Source organism: Rhinolophus sinicus, chromosome 16 (genome assembly GCF_057876585.1).
Source record: "Rhinolophus sinicus isolate RSI-liver-muscle chromosome 16, RSI-T2T, whole genome shotgun sequence".
NCBI lineage: Eukaryota > Metazoa > Chordata > Mammalia > Chiroptera > Rhinolophidae > Rhinolophus > Rhinolophus sinicus.
In genome coordinates this window covers 50436760-50453800 of record NC_142516.1, presented here as the reverse complement: position 1 = coordinate 50453800, position 17041 = coordinate 50436760, and the positions used below count along the sequence as shown (strand labels likewise).

The 17041-nt window shown below is 45.8% G+C and overlaps 2 protein-coding genes across 19 annotated transcripts in view; one reads left to right on the top strand and one right to left on the bottom strand.

Moving 5' to 3' along the window:
• VLDLR (very low density lipoprotein receptor) overlaps positions 1 to 16334 on the bottom strand; it is a 30079-nt gene extending 13745 nt beyond the window's left edge. For all 4 annotated transcript variants that reach the window (XM_019730045.3, XM_019730055.3, XM_019730066.3 and 1 more), the window contains exons 1-3: positions 16201 to 16334; positions 4855 to 4974; positions 1224 to 1346 (exon numbers count right to left, since the gene is read on the bottom strand). In XM_019730045.3, coding sequence (XP_019585604.2) covers positions 1224 to 1346; positions 4855 to 4974; positions 16201 to 16282 — 325 coding nt within the window. In that variant the 5' untranslated portion in view covers positions 16283 to 16334. The remainder of the gene's footprint in view (positions 1 to 1223; positions 1347 to 4854; positions 4975 to 16200) is intronic.
• Positions 16261 to 17041, top strand: part of LOC109446564 (uncharacterized) — a 125580-nt gene continuing 124799 nt past the window's right edge. For 9 of the 15 annotated variants that reach the window (XR_012495728.2, XR_012495730.2, XR_016019316.1 and 6 more), the window contains exon 1: positions 16603 to 16716. The gene's annotated coding sequence lies outside the window, so the exon portion shown is untranslated. Of the gene's footprint in view, positions 16361 to 16601; positions 16717 to 17041 lie in introns of those variants that run through there. The other 6 variants (XR_016019317.1, XR_016019306.1, XR_016019315.1 and 3 more) reach the window with 2 other exon arrangements.

Below are 17041 nucleotides of genomic sequence, written 5' to 3'. Positions count from 1 at the left end.
TGCAATTTGACTCACTAGTTAAGGCCTGGGTAGATTCTTCGCCAGTTCCACTGCTTAGAAGCCGTGCCAACCTATGCCACCTGCCAGTACACCTGAGAGCCTCGACCATGTTACTCCTTTGGGGTTCTGTGGCATCCCCAATTCTGGCTTTTGTTTTAGTTGGCGTAGTTAGGTTTACTGGCTGGCCTGCTCCTTGACCATAATTTATCTGTTGGCTATCAAGTGGCAAACCCAGATATCTAATCCAAACTTCATTAAAGGCCAGATGGTCTAACACCGAAGAAGCCTTCTAGCTTCCTTTGTAGGCCTCCTTCAGATTTACATCCTGCAAAGTAGGGCCATCCCCCAATTCTTGGTTTCACTGGGTCATCCTCTACTAGGACTTGGGGCTCAATCTGTATGGAACCTGTCTGCACCTGTGGTAGTTCCCCTCCTTTTTGCCTAGAAAATTGGCATCACATACTTTTTTTTCCTTTCTGCTTGCCCTTTTTTGGTAACCATTTTCCAGACCAAAACTTTGTTCATGTTACTCCTTGCCTTTTAGTGCTTCCAGAGGTCTCTACTGCCTCAAAATGAACTCTAAGCCTTTGTTCACCTTGATTTTCAAATAAACCCAAGTCTTCCTCCACTATGATCTCAGACTTTTTCCTAAGTATCAGCCTAAGGACACAGATATTCATTTGCATAGCTATGAATTTTCTCTTATTTAAGAGCAAACTGTAACCTCCCTATTTTAATACCTTTAGGTTACATGTTTGTTCAAAATCACTATATGACCCTACTTCTAGCCACTTTACCCCTTCAATGATAGATTTCGTTCATAACATGGAAAGCTGTACATTTAAAGGCTTATTCTTGGCCTGTGGGGGACCCTGACATCTTGACTTAGCTTCCAGGACCCGAGTACCATCTGCTCAGATTCATCATTATCAAACATTGGAAATCGGTGCACCTAGTCAAGGAGTTCTTAAAGAAATCTGCAGGCTTCAGTCTTAAATATTCAATAGTGAAGCTACCCAAGAGAACGTCAGTCTTGTTAGACTAGGGAGAATATTTTTGAAATATTCTAACTGTTAATGACTTGACTGACTTTGGAGTCAGTTGGCCTATCCTTTAAGGGAGTCAGAGGAAAACCAACACCAAGTATTGGATTAAACAAAACTTTGAGCTATGAGACACAGAACAGCTTGGAAGAATTCAAGTCCAAACCACGTCACACTCACAGCACTGTTCTGGCGTTTCATCAGAACCATCTTCACAGTCAAAATCCCCATCACACTGCCACCGGCTGGGGACACACTGGCCGTTGTTGCACACGAAGTCCGACTCCGCACACGTCTTCTTCACTACAAAAGTGTATTTGTATGGTTCAAGTTGAAATCACTTACCCAAGAGCCCTATATTTCCAGTGAGGGCAAAACTGCATTTTGACATGTTCTATTCCCCATCCAACTGCCAATATCCAGGAGAAACTTAGAAAAATCTTTTTTTTTCCTTTCCCCTAGAGGAGAAAGGTGGTCATTTGAGAGACTTAAAGGATACTGAAGTCAAGTAAGACAAAGGTTTCCCGTTATCTTACTCCTCTGGGATACCTTATAATTCTTGCCTGTTTTGTAATGTTGAGATTAAGTAATAGTTTCGTTCTCTTCAGGCTTTTCTTCAAACTCATTCAAGTCCTTCGTAAGTTTAGTAGCCAAACACTCCATCCTCTGACTGGATCACAGTGTAATTGTCCTGGGGCCATATCTTAACAACACATGGATTTAGTGTCTAGATAGAAGGCCACGTCCCAGTACTGAACATTGTCACCTCTGCAGGTCTACTGGGGCCGAGGAACCCACTCAGCAAGAAATAGAGAAAGCTAAAACCCAAATATAAGATAGGTTATGTTTAGCATCCAGGGTGGACTAACATCAACCAGCTCCAAGTCACTGAAGCTACTAAGGACGCTGCCAATATCCATTACTGACTGCTGGAGGTAAAATAGCCTACAACAGCGTATTGGTTCTGCTATTAATTCTTATCAGGGCAGGCCTTTTCTCTTATAGTTAGGGTGATCGTACACTGTGTTGTCCGATTTGGAACAACCTCAGTAGAAGGGGAACAGCACTGTTCATTACACCAGGAAAATAAGCATAAACCAGCACTTTCCTAAGCAAACCAGACAGCTTGGTCACCCTCCCTGTGAGGAAGTCAGAAAGTACGAGTCTTGAAAAGTAGCCACAGAGGGTCTTCTAGGCTCATCCTTCTCAGGCTACATTCTTCTTTGCCCAGGTGCCTATACCTTCTATCTGAATTTCTAGTTTAAAACATTCTTCTCTAACAAATACTCTGTAATGAGAAATCAGTGAAAAGCTGGGTGGCAATTTGCTAAAAATTTGAAAGAGACTGCTTAAGTCTCTTTCAAGACTTAACTGTTCAAGCTAGGTACAGCTCTCCCAGGTTAGAATGTCTTAGTAAACTCGTGGGCCACTCTGGTTTAGCCTCCGGTATTACAAAGGGGGGAGACAATAATTAAAGTCAATTTCTAGAACTCAAGATGAGGAATTATGATGATATTCCAAAAAAGGATTATTTATCTCCTTGAATTGTGTAGCCAAGGAAACAAGAAAGGTTACATTAGCTCTTAGATTCACACCTATTTCTAAAATCACCAAAATACTCAAATCCCAGTGTTAAATGTTTAAGTGCTATCCCAGGCCCATGTTCTCCTGAGTATGTAGGAAGATGTCAGAGGGTCTGAAGAGCCACATGCTATAATTCAACCTGGAATACTCAGAATTTGCAAAAGAGGGCGTAGGGAATTGTGAAGAGGCCACAGGATGTTAAGACGTATAAAATATTACAGAGACAGGATTGGCTGTATTACAAAGTGAGCAGAAGATAAAGAGGGACAGGAAAATTGCTAGAGTTCACCTCTCTCCATTCTGAGCATAGACTGGGAGGGTCCCAAAAGGCTATTTGAACTGGGCCTTGAGAGATGGATAAAAATTGAGATGTGCCGCACGGGAAGAGGACTACCAGTTACATACTCAGGGTATCTAAGTCACTGATTAATCAGCTCCGCCTAACACAGAATGAGTTACTGGAACAACAGAAATACATGGCTGTGGAATTCAAGCTGAGGTTGACTACATATGCTAAGTGGCATGCTTGAAAGAAAGAGCCCTGCTGAAACTGTAACCAAGTTCAACAGAAAGAGATTAGACAGAAAAAATAGGAAGTGGCTTTTCCTTTCCATGGAGGAATTTCTCAGAGAAAAATTCTGATCAAGAATATATTTAATTTTTCCCACCTTGTGTGATCTTGATTGTATATATACATTTACCTCCTCACCTCTTCCAAACCCCCCTGCCATGTGCCTAGAAGTTATTCATGCAGAGACTATTTTAGAAAAAGCCGGTAGTAACCCCTACGATGACCCAGGTTAGTTTCTACTGAGTTAGTCATATTGTAAAAGATGACGTCCCAAACATGAAGAGAATGATTATTTTTCTAAGGAAAAGCAATGGGTTTTGCCAAATATATAAGTTTAGAATAGAGGAAGAATTGCTACGTATACCAAGAGAACAGTTGACAAGAGTGAGGTCCTACTAGTGGGATATTCCGTGAGGGAATTCTATTATCCCAGTAACCCAGAAACAGTGTGGAACTCAGTGTCTTATAGAGTAGACGAAAATCTTTGTGTTAGAATGCCAGTGATGGAAAAGTGTTGCACAGGAGAACAATTATTGGTCCTGACACTAGAGAGAAGTTTCTTCCCTGAGACTGTAGAATGTATTTCCTATGCTTCCCAATGAGCTACGAATGCACATATTGGCATGAAAGCAGCCATGGTATCGCTCTGAGAGCTCAAGCATAGGACAGTCTGCCACAACATTTACTCGCTAACATTTTAGTAATCATGCATGAGGAAGCAGGTAATGGCATAACAAGATGGCAGTTGATGAAATCTACATTAAGCTTCTATTTTTCTTCTGTATTTCTAGTTTGCATAGTGGACATCTTTATAGAACATCTTTTAAAAGACAATTGACAGTATTATCACCGACATTCACACACAACATTTTTGGGGGGGATTTTTACAACCTAGAACAAAGGGATCGTAAAGCAAACTTCAGTATGTATTCAAGGTACCTAAATGTCATCTTGACATGCAGTTCTCAGCTCTTCTGGCTTGGCATGAGGCTGTGTAGATTGCATAAACAGGCATTTCTCACCGTGATCTTTTGATCAATGCTGATCAGTGGGTATGATAGTAGATCCCCTATTCTCATGGGAGAGATGTCTTCCACCCTGCCTCATGCTTTAGAATTAGTGTCTATTGTAGGCAGAGAATTAAAAAAGAATTCTTATCTGATCTCTGATCTGTGCCGGCTTGCAGTTTCTATGCCAGGAGTTAATTAATCCTCTGAAACTTTAGGGACTTCTTAATGTCCATGGCTTGCTTTCTTTTTTAGGATCAGAACCATTTGAGAATTTAAAAAAGAAAGTCTGTCCTAAGCAATCTTTTGTCTATCTCCACTTCTGGTCCTCTCCTCCCTTCTCCTAGCTTCCTATACCAAATGTTTGCCTGATCGAAGAGAAACCAGGTCCTGCCATTTAAAAGGAACTCCACTTTATAGTCAACATTCTGGACTCAAATTGATAACCCGATGTCAAACATTCAATCATATTCCTCTAGACCAGGAAGTACAGAATTTTTAGACTCTGGTTCAAAACATGTATAAGGAGTGGGTTCTATTTTCAGAGTCTCGATAACATTTGTAGAAACTAAGACAACATCATTACTTTTCAATAAAATGCATAAGTCCTGGTGAGGTGGCAAGTGAGACTGCCAAACTCTTTACTCACCACAATTCTTTTCATCACTGCCATCAGCACAGTCTTCGTCCCCATCACATTTCCACAGCATCGTGATACAGCGGCCATTTGTGCACTGGAATTGGGAAGTGTCACATTTGGCGTTTCTTCCTAAAATCAGGAAGGAACACTTAGCTAAGCCTGGGATACAAGGCTGGTATGTTAGAGACGCAAGTTACCCAAAACCCATGGATAGGGGTCCTCTGCGAAGGAGTTGCGGACTCAGCAGGCTGTCACATTCTAGGGGGCAGAGTCGCATAGGTCTTGGGGCAGAGATGACAGTAACTGAGTCCTTAGCTGGGCACACACCATCTAGATAAGACTAGATTTCCCAACCTTGCAGCGAGGCGCAGCCATGAGACTAGGTTCTGGCTACTAAATGTAAGCAGGAATGGTATATACAACTTCTAGAAAATATCCTCAGAGGAACAGGGGATCCATTTTCCTTCCCTTTTTCCCTTTCTGGTTCCTGAAAATTGGGCACGGTGGCTGGAATAGCAATTTGCAGCCAATGCAGCCAAACCAAGATAGAAGGAATCTAGATTGCCCAGAGACCACAGGGGCATTTTCATCTGCCTCTGGACTCACTCTCTCATCTGTGTAAGCCACGTGTGTGGCTATAATCGCACAGCCAAATCCTAATCTTTTAATGGCATTTCTGATCCACATTCCATACTGTTATTCACGAATGATGCTCTTATTACAAGCAAAGAACAGGAGATTTAGAAGGGGTGGCGAGGAGAGGGGAGACATAGAGGTTTAGCAACCCATGGTTCCTCACCTTAGAACTTGAGGTCTGATTGGAGAAAGACATATTTACAAAACCGCTCCAAGATAAGTTAAAAAGCATCAAGAAGGTACAGTTAAGGGCCACATGGAGATGATTTTTAATTTAGTGATGGGAGAAAGCAAAGTAAGGTAGAGCCGCAGACCTGGATTCTATTTCTCTGAATCTCAGTTTTCCTATGCTCGACGTATGGATATTTAATTCACATCATAGTATAAACTAATTCTTGTAAGTGGGGCACTTAGTTGTTTTGCCTGGCAGGGGACAGGTAATATTCACGTGTTTCCTATCACTCGCAAAGCTGTGTGCTTTCTGGCAGGTGTGCTTTCTTTGGGACAAAAGACAAAGATCTGGTTGCTTAATGCAAAAATACTGCAACTATCTGAGAAACCCTGCAGAGGCATAGAGTTCACGCAGGACATCCGATGTCTTGCCACCTTGCCACATTAGCAGCTGTGACATGCTGGCATAAAAACAGATGCTGCAGTGACGAGCCCAGACGGGAAATGTTCTGTAATGTACACAATGCTCTCGCTGGCCTCCCTCCTATCAGCTACTCCCTGCTTTCTGGGAACATTCTATGCTTTGTGGCTAATTCCAGGCAGATGGAAATTTGATCCAAGTCAAGTTTACCATACGGGTGTGGTTACTTTAGGTACTGAATGTATTTGTTTAAAACCTATATGTATCACTGTCCTCCCAAGAGTCTAGTTAAGCTGGGACCCAGATACAAAGCAGTATGATTCGATGGCATTTCCTCCCTACAATTCATACTATTCATTTGTTCCACAGGTATTTTATTAGGTATAAGCTACTCGGGATTTAGGAGGGAAAACGGGGGGAGGGTAGAGTTGTGGTCAGGAAGCATCACGTCCTAGTTTTTAATACCTAAACCAAATAGGAAGGACCTGGCTGCCTCCCACCTTCCCCCATCATCGCTGTAGTCTCGATATAGTCTCCATGTGCTCAGTGCTGGGGTACCTGTTCCGGGGGCCATTGGCTGTAGTTCTGCATCCCCACTATCTCTGAGGGCTGTGAGAGTGATAAGAATGTACTTGGAGTGTTTTATGTGAAAATAGCAAAAGAGCAATTTGAAGTCAGAGTACACAGATGTAAACACACTTGGAAAGAATAGTCAGGTTACAGTTAGGATCCAGTGCAGACTGCAAGGCTCTGGATTTTGTAAAGGTTTTAGTTACCAAAGTTTGTTCAGTCAAAATGAGACGAAAACATTGATGTGGCTATCTACACGGTCAAAAGGTAACTGTATAATCAAACTTGGACAGGGACTTAAAGTAGGTGTCACATGATGCTTTTCCCCTTTAGGGTTAGGTACCTGGAAGATCTCCTTCCAAATGAGTTTTGCAACTACAGAGTTTACAGGCCTTCAGGCTGGCCTGGGATTAAATATAGGCCCGTAATACCCTAAGGCTGATGTTTAGTCCAATATCGCCTTAAAGAGGGTCTCTGAATGTTGTTGCAACACACAAGCCATCAACAATAACAAATGATTGTAAAATCCTGGCTATGCTGCTCCCAGAATCCATACTGAGCAGGCTCAGGACAGACATAAGCATTTTCTTAGTGTTTATTCCAACAGCCTAAGACAAAAAGGAACTGAATGTCTACCTGTTCTTTTCTCAGATGTTTCCACTCCACCCAAGCTTCTTCCTGACTGTCATAAACTTGTGTGTTACTAGGACATATCCATGAGCCTCCATTAGGAAGGAGGAAAAATTGAGGTTAGGAGTACAGTATGCCCCTCAATATCCCAGCTGGTTCAAAAACAGGAGCGAGAGTGGGGTGGGTAAGGCCCACCCTTATAAAACACCCTGGAGAGCGAGGCAAGTAAGGACCCAAGGTTTATGGTCATGTCTCTTCGTTTCCTAAGCACTTTGTTTCCAGAGATTGTCACTGGGCAGCAAGTACTCCCGAGTTCTGCTGGTTCCCTGCATCGCACAGAGTGGCGAGACCTCAGACACGAAACCCAAAGCTGAGACCTCAGCCCCGTGTCCACAACCCTGGGTTTTCTGTGCAAGTTTCAAAAAGATCCCACTTTTACATTTCTGGTGTTCAATGGGGAAGGCTGCTACCGTGCAGAGCTTGAGAATTGAAAGCACCACACGAGTTAAGAAGCTTTTGGTTTCCAAAGCTTTGGGGATTATAGGCTGTGGCCCTGTAGTCTATTTCCATCCATGACAGCTAAGTCTTACATTCAGTATTATACTTTCATAAAGGAAACGGGTTGAGCTTGAAATCATCTACACCCGATGTTCTTTTAATTCTTAGGCTCAGCTAAAGCTAATGATGCCTCAAAAAATAACCTTAGAAGTAGAGGTGCTGGGCCCTCTATATTACAGAGTCTACCTGCCCAGGAAGGTGAAAATTTGGAGTAAATGTAATTTTTTTGTGGGTCCCATAGGATTTCACAGGAATGCCTTAGGGCCAAAGGGGTAGCTGAAGTGGGGTAAAATGCCAAGATAATGGGAAGCTGAGCATTCCACCTCTGTTTGAAGCAGGAAGGCTTTCTTTTGACTATTGGAGTTTTGTGTGAGAATTTGAATGAGGCTCTGTTGCTTTAAGACATCAACCTGTTGGACTAGATCTAGGTTTCCTTTTAGCTCTAATACTTGGAATGAATACCCCTGCCCCTTTGGGTCAGGGGGTACTAAGTCACTGTACCTAGTCACACATGTGGCTATTTCCATTTGTAATGAATGAATGCCCAGAAGTGTCCAAGGATCCCTCACAGAAGTACACAGATGGAATCATACTATGGAAACTTACTTCAAGGCGCCCATGTCCCAGGAGCCTTGCTTACCTAAATAGTTAACGCTGCTACCCAGATATGTTGGCAGGTCACTGGGTCCAAGAAACTCAGGGTTTTTAATGCAAATAGAAGTCAGCCTGCTGTTGTCTAATTGTCCCTGCAAGGGTTAACACGGAAGAACAAATTGTAAGCTTCAGTAAAAACTACACAGACCTTCAAGTAAATAAATACCAAGGCTTGACAGTGGGCTCCCCATTTCCCTGTGGGGCTCCTTTGCAGCACCTTTGCTGGACTGTCACACAGGGATGCCCAGAACATGGAGATGTTTCTGAATGTCAGGCTGAGTGAGACATGAGCTCCAACCTGCTCAGAGGGGCTCACGCTGCTACACCGCCAGGACTAGCAGGGCCAAGTATTCCAATCTCTCACAGTCCTCCTCACTGTTGGAGCATGCGAGTGTTATCATCTACTGGAATTTCTTCAGTCCATTTGTTTTGGCACTTCTGGGGCCGCCAAGGGCATTTATTTTTAGTTGGGCTCACTTCTGCTGCTTGCCACTTTAATGCCAATCTTTCTATTCATAGGCAAAAACTTGTTTTAGGACAGGCAGATTTCCAAGTCAGCAAAGTTTTCCTACAGGGAAGAAGGTTAGTAAGAGGAACTAAGGAAAAGGGCCCCTAGACAGCCAGCACACAGGTTGTGTTCTGGCCTTTTTAAAGTCCGCCTCTGAAGCCCTGGAAGCATCAGGTGTGGGCCAACTAAAAACTGCCAAATACTTAGGTTAATCCTTCTGATTTGCCCAAATAAGTGAATCCTATAGTTCAATTGTCAAATAGTTTTGTTTGTTTGTTTTTCCAATTTACATCAGATTGAGATCATCGTAAGGATCACGGATAATTAACTTAATTTTTGTCGTTGCTGTTGTTGTTAGCCAAACACTGCTCCAAGACTTCAGTCGCTTAATGCATTTAATGCTCAATCCTACACGGTCAGTGCTACTATTCCCCTTTTATATATATCAGGAAACCTGTTCAGAGAAGGGAAGTACAGTACTTGCCCAAGGTCACTCTGGGCAGACCTAGAATTTGAACCTGGGCAGTCTGGCTCCAGATACTGGGTTACTAAGCATGCATACAAACTAGAACACCTGACTCAGGATTATTTCCTTCTAGAATATTCTGTTGCTTAGTAATTTGGATAGTGGAGTCAGTTTAATCCAGAATTAGGTAGTTTTACTTTACAAGATGACACTATCCTAACCCAGCTTTATTGTTGAGCTAGAGCCCTCCCTCCCTTCCCCATTTTAACTTTTTAAAAATGCTGGTAGAGTACACTCAGCAGGCCTTTTTCTAGAGGAATACTATGCTTGGTTTTCTTGCCTAGGGCATATAGGTCAAGTCAGAGCAAAGAACCTCCTGATATTCTTTGGATTGGAAGTTATTAGTTTTTGTGGGTGGTAAAATACTAAATCAGTGATTCTCAAGCTCTAGTTTGCATCAGAATCCCCTGGAGGGCTTGTTAAAACACAATGCTGGGCCCCACCCCGGAGAGATTTTGATCCAGTGGATCTAGGGGGGGCCCAAGTTTGCATTTCTAATGTGTTCCCAGACGATGCTGACACTGATCACACTCTGAAACCACTGCAGGAAGGTTGGGAGGCTAAGATTCTCCCCCCCACCCCCATAAGCCCTCATACTCATCACTGGATGGACACTGGATGACTCTTTCATACGTCCCATCTTTGACTGGCCCCATCAGTTACTGTAAGTCAGTCGCCCAATAATGAGCCCGGATTCTCCTCCCCAGACATTTTGCCAACAAGCCCTGGCTGTGGCCAAGCCCTCATCTCACTTGATCTAAATTTGTCTCCTGGTCCTCTGTCTATAGGCTGCCTTGTTCTGCATCCAAATCAAGATAGTGGTGATTCAAGCAAACTTGAATGGCCCCAAGTGCCAAATACAGTATCACTTCCATGCTTCCCACAGGGTCCAGAATTGAGGCTACTTCCCTACTTACTTCCCCCGACTTTTCCTTATTAGATACCACCTGCCGTCTGCTCAGGCTACATCCACCAAGAGGCCCCACTCACGTCCCCAGACCTGCGCCCTCACTGTTGCTTTGTCTTGATTTGCTCATGTTACTTAGCCCTGTTCACTTATCTACCAGGAGTGGGCTCATATGACACCCCTTGAATGAGGCCCTCAATTCTTTTCTTGACCAGTTAGGTGTGTTCTGGCTGCTTTCCTGCAGTTCCTGGCGCCTGTTACAGAGCTGCCACATACTGAGATGTCCTTACCTGCCTGTTTCCATCTCTACGAATGGAGATCCCCTAAGGCAAGGCCTGGAATTTCTTTGTAACTTGGGACCTGGTGCCTGACATCTAAAGATTCTTTAGGCACTAGTGAGGATTTCTGGATGCATCAGCTGATTTGTTACTTCACTAACAAAACGGGTCTTCTATAGAATTTCTTTCAAAGCATTCTTCCCAGCTTTTCTGAATTTGAAGCCAAGTGTGACCAGTTGTTTCACAAGCTAGAATACTTTGAAAGACTCTAGGTTATAAAGGCCACCGTTCCCTATGCCTATGAGGCTGCTTTCACCTCATCTTTGTGGTACTTTATCATTTAAACCAGTGTACTTTTCCACCCTTATCTGTCAGAATGAGTGTGTCAGGGTGAGTATGTCAGCCTCCGTTCCATGCGAGGAGAGAGGTTGTGACACACAGGGAAAGTTAGAAGTGGCTAACTGGTAAAGTTAGAAATTTGACGTATGGGCCCAGGATTCCACTTCTGACACGTGGGAGCACTCTTTGGCAATGTTGGCAGCCATCCATTGTGCTCAAATCAATGCCACCTTTGTAAGATCATCTGCCGAGATCGAATAGCTTCTGGCTTTGTCATATTGGAGTCTAAGTTCTTGGTGATTTGGGGGAGACTTCGTGAGCTGTAACCCAGATGGCATGTGGGAACTACAGCAATTTTCAGCAGCTATCAGCCTCTTTCATGATTGTCTTCGGCACTGGATCTACTCATTCCTATCCAGTGCTTCTGTCCTGTGCTGTCTTTGGATCACTGATTTCCTGGGTTGACTTCCTCCCTAGATTAAATGCCAGGAAGGAAGGGGCCAGCTCTGGTCACTGTGTCCCCATGCCTGGTGCCATATGGTAGGTGCTCAGCAGATGGAGGTAAAATGGGTTCAAGCAGATGTGTAAAAGAAGGTCCCCACCAATCTACCACCTAGTGAACCTATAGATCAGTTAATAACTCAGATCTTGGGAAGTGTTCTTAAGAAAACTAAAGAGTAGAGGTAGTCCATAAACTAGGAACCCTATTTACTCCTAGTGTTTGGGGGAACTGTTAATTAGAACACATGAATAGCTTGCAATGTTGTATTTAAGGGAAGTACAAAGTTAGAACACATGAAGTAACTTGAAAAAGTTGTCTACCACCAAGGTTTTATTAACTCCCTTGCACTTGGCAAATTGCAAGCCCTTCTCCATCCCCCACTGCCAATAGCACATCTAAATACATGAAGGCTACCAGCCAGCAGAGCCAATCCAGATGACCCAAGTTCGTGGCAAGGTCAACCATTCTAGCCAGTGGTCCCATCTTATAGTTTCTTCCCCCAAAGCTGTCTCTTAAAGACAAGGCCGTGAATACCCTCCTGCTGTTCTACCCACACATGTAGCATCTCTAAAATACAAAATGGGCAAAGGATCTCTAAACAAACGTGAAGTTTTGCTTTTTTTTTTGTTTTGTTTCTCAGCACAATCTCTGTACTTACTCTCCCAACACCTAGCAGGCATGCTCTTGCTTAATTTAGAGCCCCAAATCGCGTGCTAACTTTAAGGTATCACCTACCACCTCATTTAGATTCTGCAGTGCTTCTAGCATTTCTAATGATATCTCGAGTTTTTATTGCAAGCCAACAGGAGAGTTTAGCAAAGAGGTACCAATTCAAACTGAAAAATGTACAGACCGAAATTAAGATGATTTTCACTTACAAAGCCAGACTGTCCTAGAGCTAAGTCACACTCTGCCTTGAAAAGTTATCAGTTCTCAGATGTCCTAGCCCAAAACTCTTTAGCTGGGCAAAAAAAAAAAAATTGTCCCTGGACCACTTCCTTATGTTCAACAGGTACGTCTCATACATCACCTGTGCAGAAGGTATACTTGGACTCTTTGCCTTGAAAGTAGTCCCAGTGCTGTGGCCTAAGTACTCTCTGGAGATTAACTTAAAGTAGAAGGGAACGTCCTGAACAATTAGGAGGCTCTCAACTACCCATCTGGAGGGCAGCTGTAGTAGCCCAGCCCAGAAGCTCTCCTAAGGCAGGTACCTTTATCATAAGCATCGTTACAGACCTTATCACAGCCCTTTGAGGCATTTCATTTCATATAGGCTAGTATGTGAAGGAAGCTTGCCAAAGAAAGGTCAGGATCCAAAGTAAATTTAATTACGGTGACTTAAATATTAAATATAGGTGCCTAGACTTGCTCCATTCCCTCTATGGAAAAAGAGAGCTTTACTCACATTCTATGAGAACAGAAAATGGTCTAGATATTTAATGAGTTATCTATCTATCTATGCTGTGTTCTGAGTCTTCCGGCCTTTGGATCAAAACCCAAAGCCGCGTGACTGGGAACTATCTGTTCCCTTGATCTCATGGCCATGTCCTACTGTAGGAGTTCTTGTTAAGTCTTATCAGTTGGATACTCCGCCTGGAACAAAGGGGGCTTGCAACTACTTTTTTACCTTTTCTGAAATTATAACAAAACTACTTCAGCGAAATTGAGTTTATGGTTATCCAGTTTTATAAATGGCAGCAACACTCCAATCAGGCCTTCATTTCTTTTGAGCATGGAGGCTGCCATAATTTAAATATGCAGCTTTGTTGTACTAAAATCGTAACATTTGGCAGCTCTACTGACCTAGGCCTTTATACGAGCTTTAGGTATCTGGGAATTCAAGCAATAAAAACAATGAAAATGACACAGGACAGGGTATATAGTTAAATATCACATGAAGTGGGCAATGGGGCGATTCAGGGAGCAAAGCTGCTCCAGACTTTAAGAAGCTGTCATTGTCAATAAGGGCTAACCCAGTGACCTCCTTTAAAAATCTCTGCTCACATTCTCATTCTTTGGCCTCGATGAGGGTTATGACCATTGGCATACCTTCCCTTGGTGCTACAAGATGAGTCAAGTTTATTTTCCCCTTGACTGCCAGTCTCCCATCCCTCCAGGTCTATTAGTGCTGTCAATTTCACCAACCCCTCCCCCCACAATGTGAGAAGTTCTGTCTACTCTTTCGCTAGCTGCTAACCATATCTGAATTGCTCTCACAAAGCCTTTGTTCTTCTAGGCTTTGTCCTTAACGAATAGATGGCAGCCCAGATCCTAATCTTGACTACCTAGGCTGGAGGAAAATGTCCTAGAACTGGCAGTCAGGTGTACTGCACTACTGAATTTTAACTTCTCGCATTAGTTTGCCTTAAGTTCCTTGCCAGGGTCTTAGACCACACCTTTCTTGTCCTACAGTATTTTAGATCAGCACCGTAAGTGTATGTGCCTGAGTGTGTGTGGGTGGCGTGGGGATGGGGAGAAGGGTAAGTGTAGACAACCAGGGCCAGAAAGTCAGTCTAGAACTTTGAACTTCAGACAGGAGCCAGGCTGGGTTGGATTAGGGTCAATACCTGCCTCAGCCAACCCTAAATTCCCTCCAGTTCAAAAGGATGTGCCTCCTTTCCTTTGAAGAACTTAAGTCTTGTATAGGCTTCTATTTTCCACTGTTCATGGCATGTCACATATTTCATAAGTGACCTAGGGGAGCAAAAGGGATCTTCACCTACTTAATACAAGGTGAACATATGCCTTCAACTAACTCATTTCAACTGTTCAGGTGCATTCCTAACATTCTATAGGATAAAGTTAACCTCCAATGGAAAGTTATTCTATGTTAAATTAAGAGAATTCCATGCAGAGAAGAACATGTAGCAAAACCAAATCTTTTCTCCTACATTCCTGGACAGTTCTCAGTAAGTTCTGATATATTTTAGGATTTTTTTTTTAAATGCTATGAAAAGTATGATGCAAAGCATGGCACTATTCTGAGAAATCACTTAATAAGTTAATACTGCTCATCCCTTAATGATTAATGCTGGAGTCTGAAAACTCTTGTAGGCAAAGCTTTTCCAGGCTCTCGGGTTTGTTACACATCGGAGCCCATCTTCAGGACACACACTCCGTTTCTGAGGAGTCCGGGCAGGGGAAAGCATTTGAGAACAGTCGGGCCAAGCCTGTCAGGTCTTTTACATTCCCTTCAAGATAACGCTTCTCAGGCTGCTCAATTTCTAGTCCGCGGAACCATGTGACCAACCTAAACGTGACCAGGAGGCCAGCCAATCGCGGCTGGCAGACAAGTCCGTCCCAGCTTCACAGGCTCGGGACAAATGGAACCAAAGGGGAGGGGGCATTCGGAGACTTAAAACCACCAAGTATTGCCCCAGAGGCTGCTTGACCACACACTTTAAAGTTCGTTCTCACTCAGGAGACACGTGACTGCAGGCAGGAGGGCGTCGTAAGCCACCAGGCTACAGGAGCTAGGAATTCTGGAATGGGTACTGAGGGCAGGGGCAGTGTTCTGCCCCAATTCCCTACAGCTGGCAGGCAAATCCCTTGGTGTCAAGTCAAGACCACTTTAGGGACCTGCCAGGATCCTGACCAAATCCTTTTAGAAGAGCTTCCTGTCGCCTGCCCAGGAAAGTTGTGGGGCCCTTAGTGGGAGAGTGGCTGAGGACAGGGCCCCCAGGCCCCGTACGACAGACCGTGGAGACTCCACAGGAGTCTCCAACAAGCCACAGCCACACACCAGCTCTCGAGCTACTTACTCCCTTTGATCTATTGTTTAAAATGAAGGCTAATTACAGCCACTAGATTAGGTCTCAGTTCCTCTCGAGGAAATCTCACCGGTACGAGGATCAGCAAACTAACCTGATTTAAATCTTCGTTCCACTCCCCTCCCCCGTTCAACTATAAGGGAGACCCAAGAGCTTTACAAACGCTGCCGGAGGTGTGGAAAGGGGAGAGGAGAGAAACATCTAGAGAGGAGTCCTATTTCAAGCCTCACTCGTCCTCTAACCCTCACTCCAGAAAGATAGCCAGGTGCCGGGGGAGTCGCAGTCCGGGCGCGCACGCCGCGCACTTCTGGAAGCTCCGCGGAGACTACGGGCTGCAGCCCACCCAACAGGCGCCCCCTCACCACCGCGGGAGACTCACAGCCCCGCCTGGCACCCCGCGCCCGTGTCCCGGGAGACTCCCACTCTCACCCACCGCCCGCTCCCACCCTCCCTGAAGTCGGAGGAGCGCGACCCCGGCTGCCGCGCACGTCTTGGCCCGGCCCTCTGCCTCTTTCTTAACACTCCGCCTGGCAGAGGAGACAGAACCATTGTTCAATGGCCCAGAAGCCCCCATTCCCCAGCCCCTGCCAAGCGGGGTGAAAAACGAGGCAAAGCCGTGGCTCTGGGGGTGGGAGTGTAAGGGAATGAAGACTAGTTCAGTCAAGGCTTTAGGACACCCCAAACCCCACAGTCCCCCAAGCCCGGCTCCCCATAGCCGCGGCGCTGACAGCTCAGAAGCACCACCAGGGTGGGGAGGAAAGGAAGACGAGGAGAGTGGAGAGGCTCCTCCTAGGAAGGGGGTGGGCAAAAGGAGACCCGCGCCTCGGGGACCCAGGCGCCCCGGCTGGGTCCCGGCAGCTCGAGGAGGGGCGCGTCCTCACTTACCCGCTTCGGTGGTGTCGCTCTCCCCGGGCGCCCCGCACAGTGCGAGCAGCAGCCAGAGCGCCCAGCGCGCGGACGTGCCCATGGTGCCTGACTGGATGGTGCCGCCGCCGCTGCCGATCGCTCCGCACAACAAGTTACCAGCCTTTCGGAAAGGAGGAAGGTGGTGGGGGCAGGGAGGGAGGAGGGAGGAGGGGGGAGGAGGAGGGGAAGGAGTTAGAAGGGGGTAAAGGGAGCGAGGAAGAAGAGGGCACCCCCTCTCCCACAACTTGCACAATCTCCTCCCCACCAGCCACCCCACCCACCTACCTACCTACCGACCTCCCTCCCCTGGCTGCAGCAGCAGTGCAAGTCGAGCCTGCGGGAAGAAAATAATGCAGGCGCTGCAGAGGAGGGGAGGGGAGGGTACGGGAGGGGAGAGGAGGGAGGGAGAGGGGGTGGGAAGCTGCGAGCAGAGGAGAAGACAGAAGAGAGGAGCCGGCCGCGGAGCACCCACACTGGCGACTGCTGGAGCGCGGGGTGAGGAGCGAGGAGGAGCAGGAGGGGGAGTGGTCAGCGGAGGGGGGAAGGGGAGAGGCGGCTTCAGCCCTTGTTTCTCATCAACGCGCTCCTCTTATAAGCTCAGGGCAGCCAGGTGCCTGCCCCGGGGGTGTGTGAGTGTGTGTGCGAGTGTGAGCGTGCGGGTGTGAGTGGCCGTGGCCGTGGCCGCCACCCGGACTGCTCCTGGGGCCCAGCTGCTCCGCGCGTCCGCCGGAGGCTCACGGGGGCCCGGGGCGGCAGCTGGTTGGCTCGCGCGCAGCCTTCGCCTCCAATCCTCGGCGCCTGCCCTAATTTCCTGATCCAG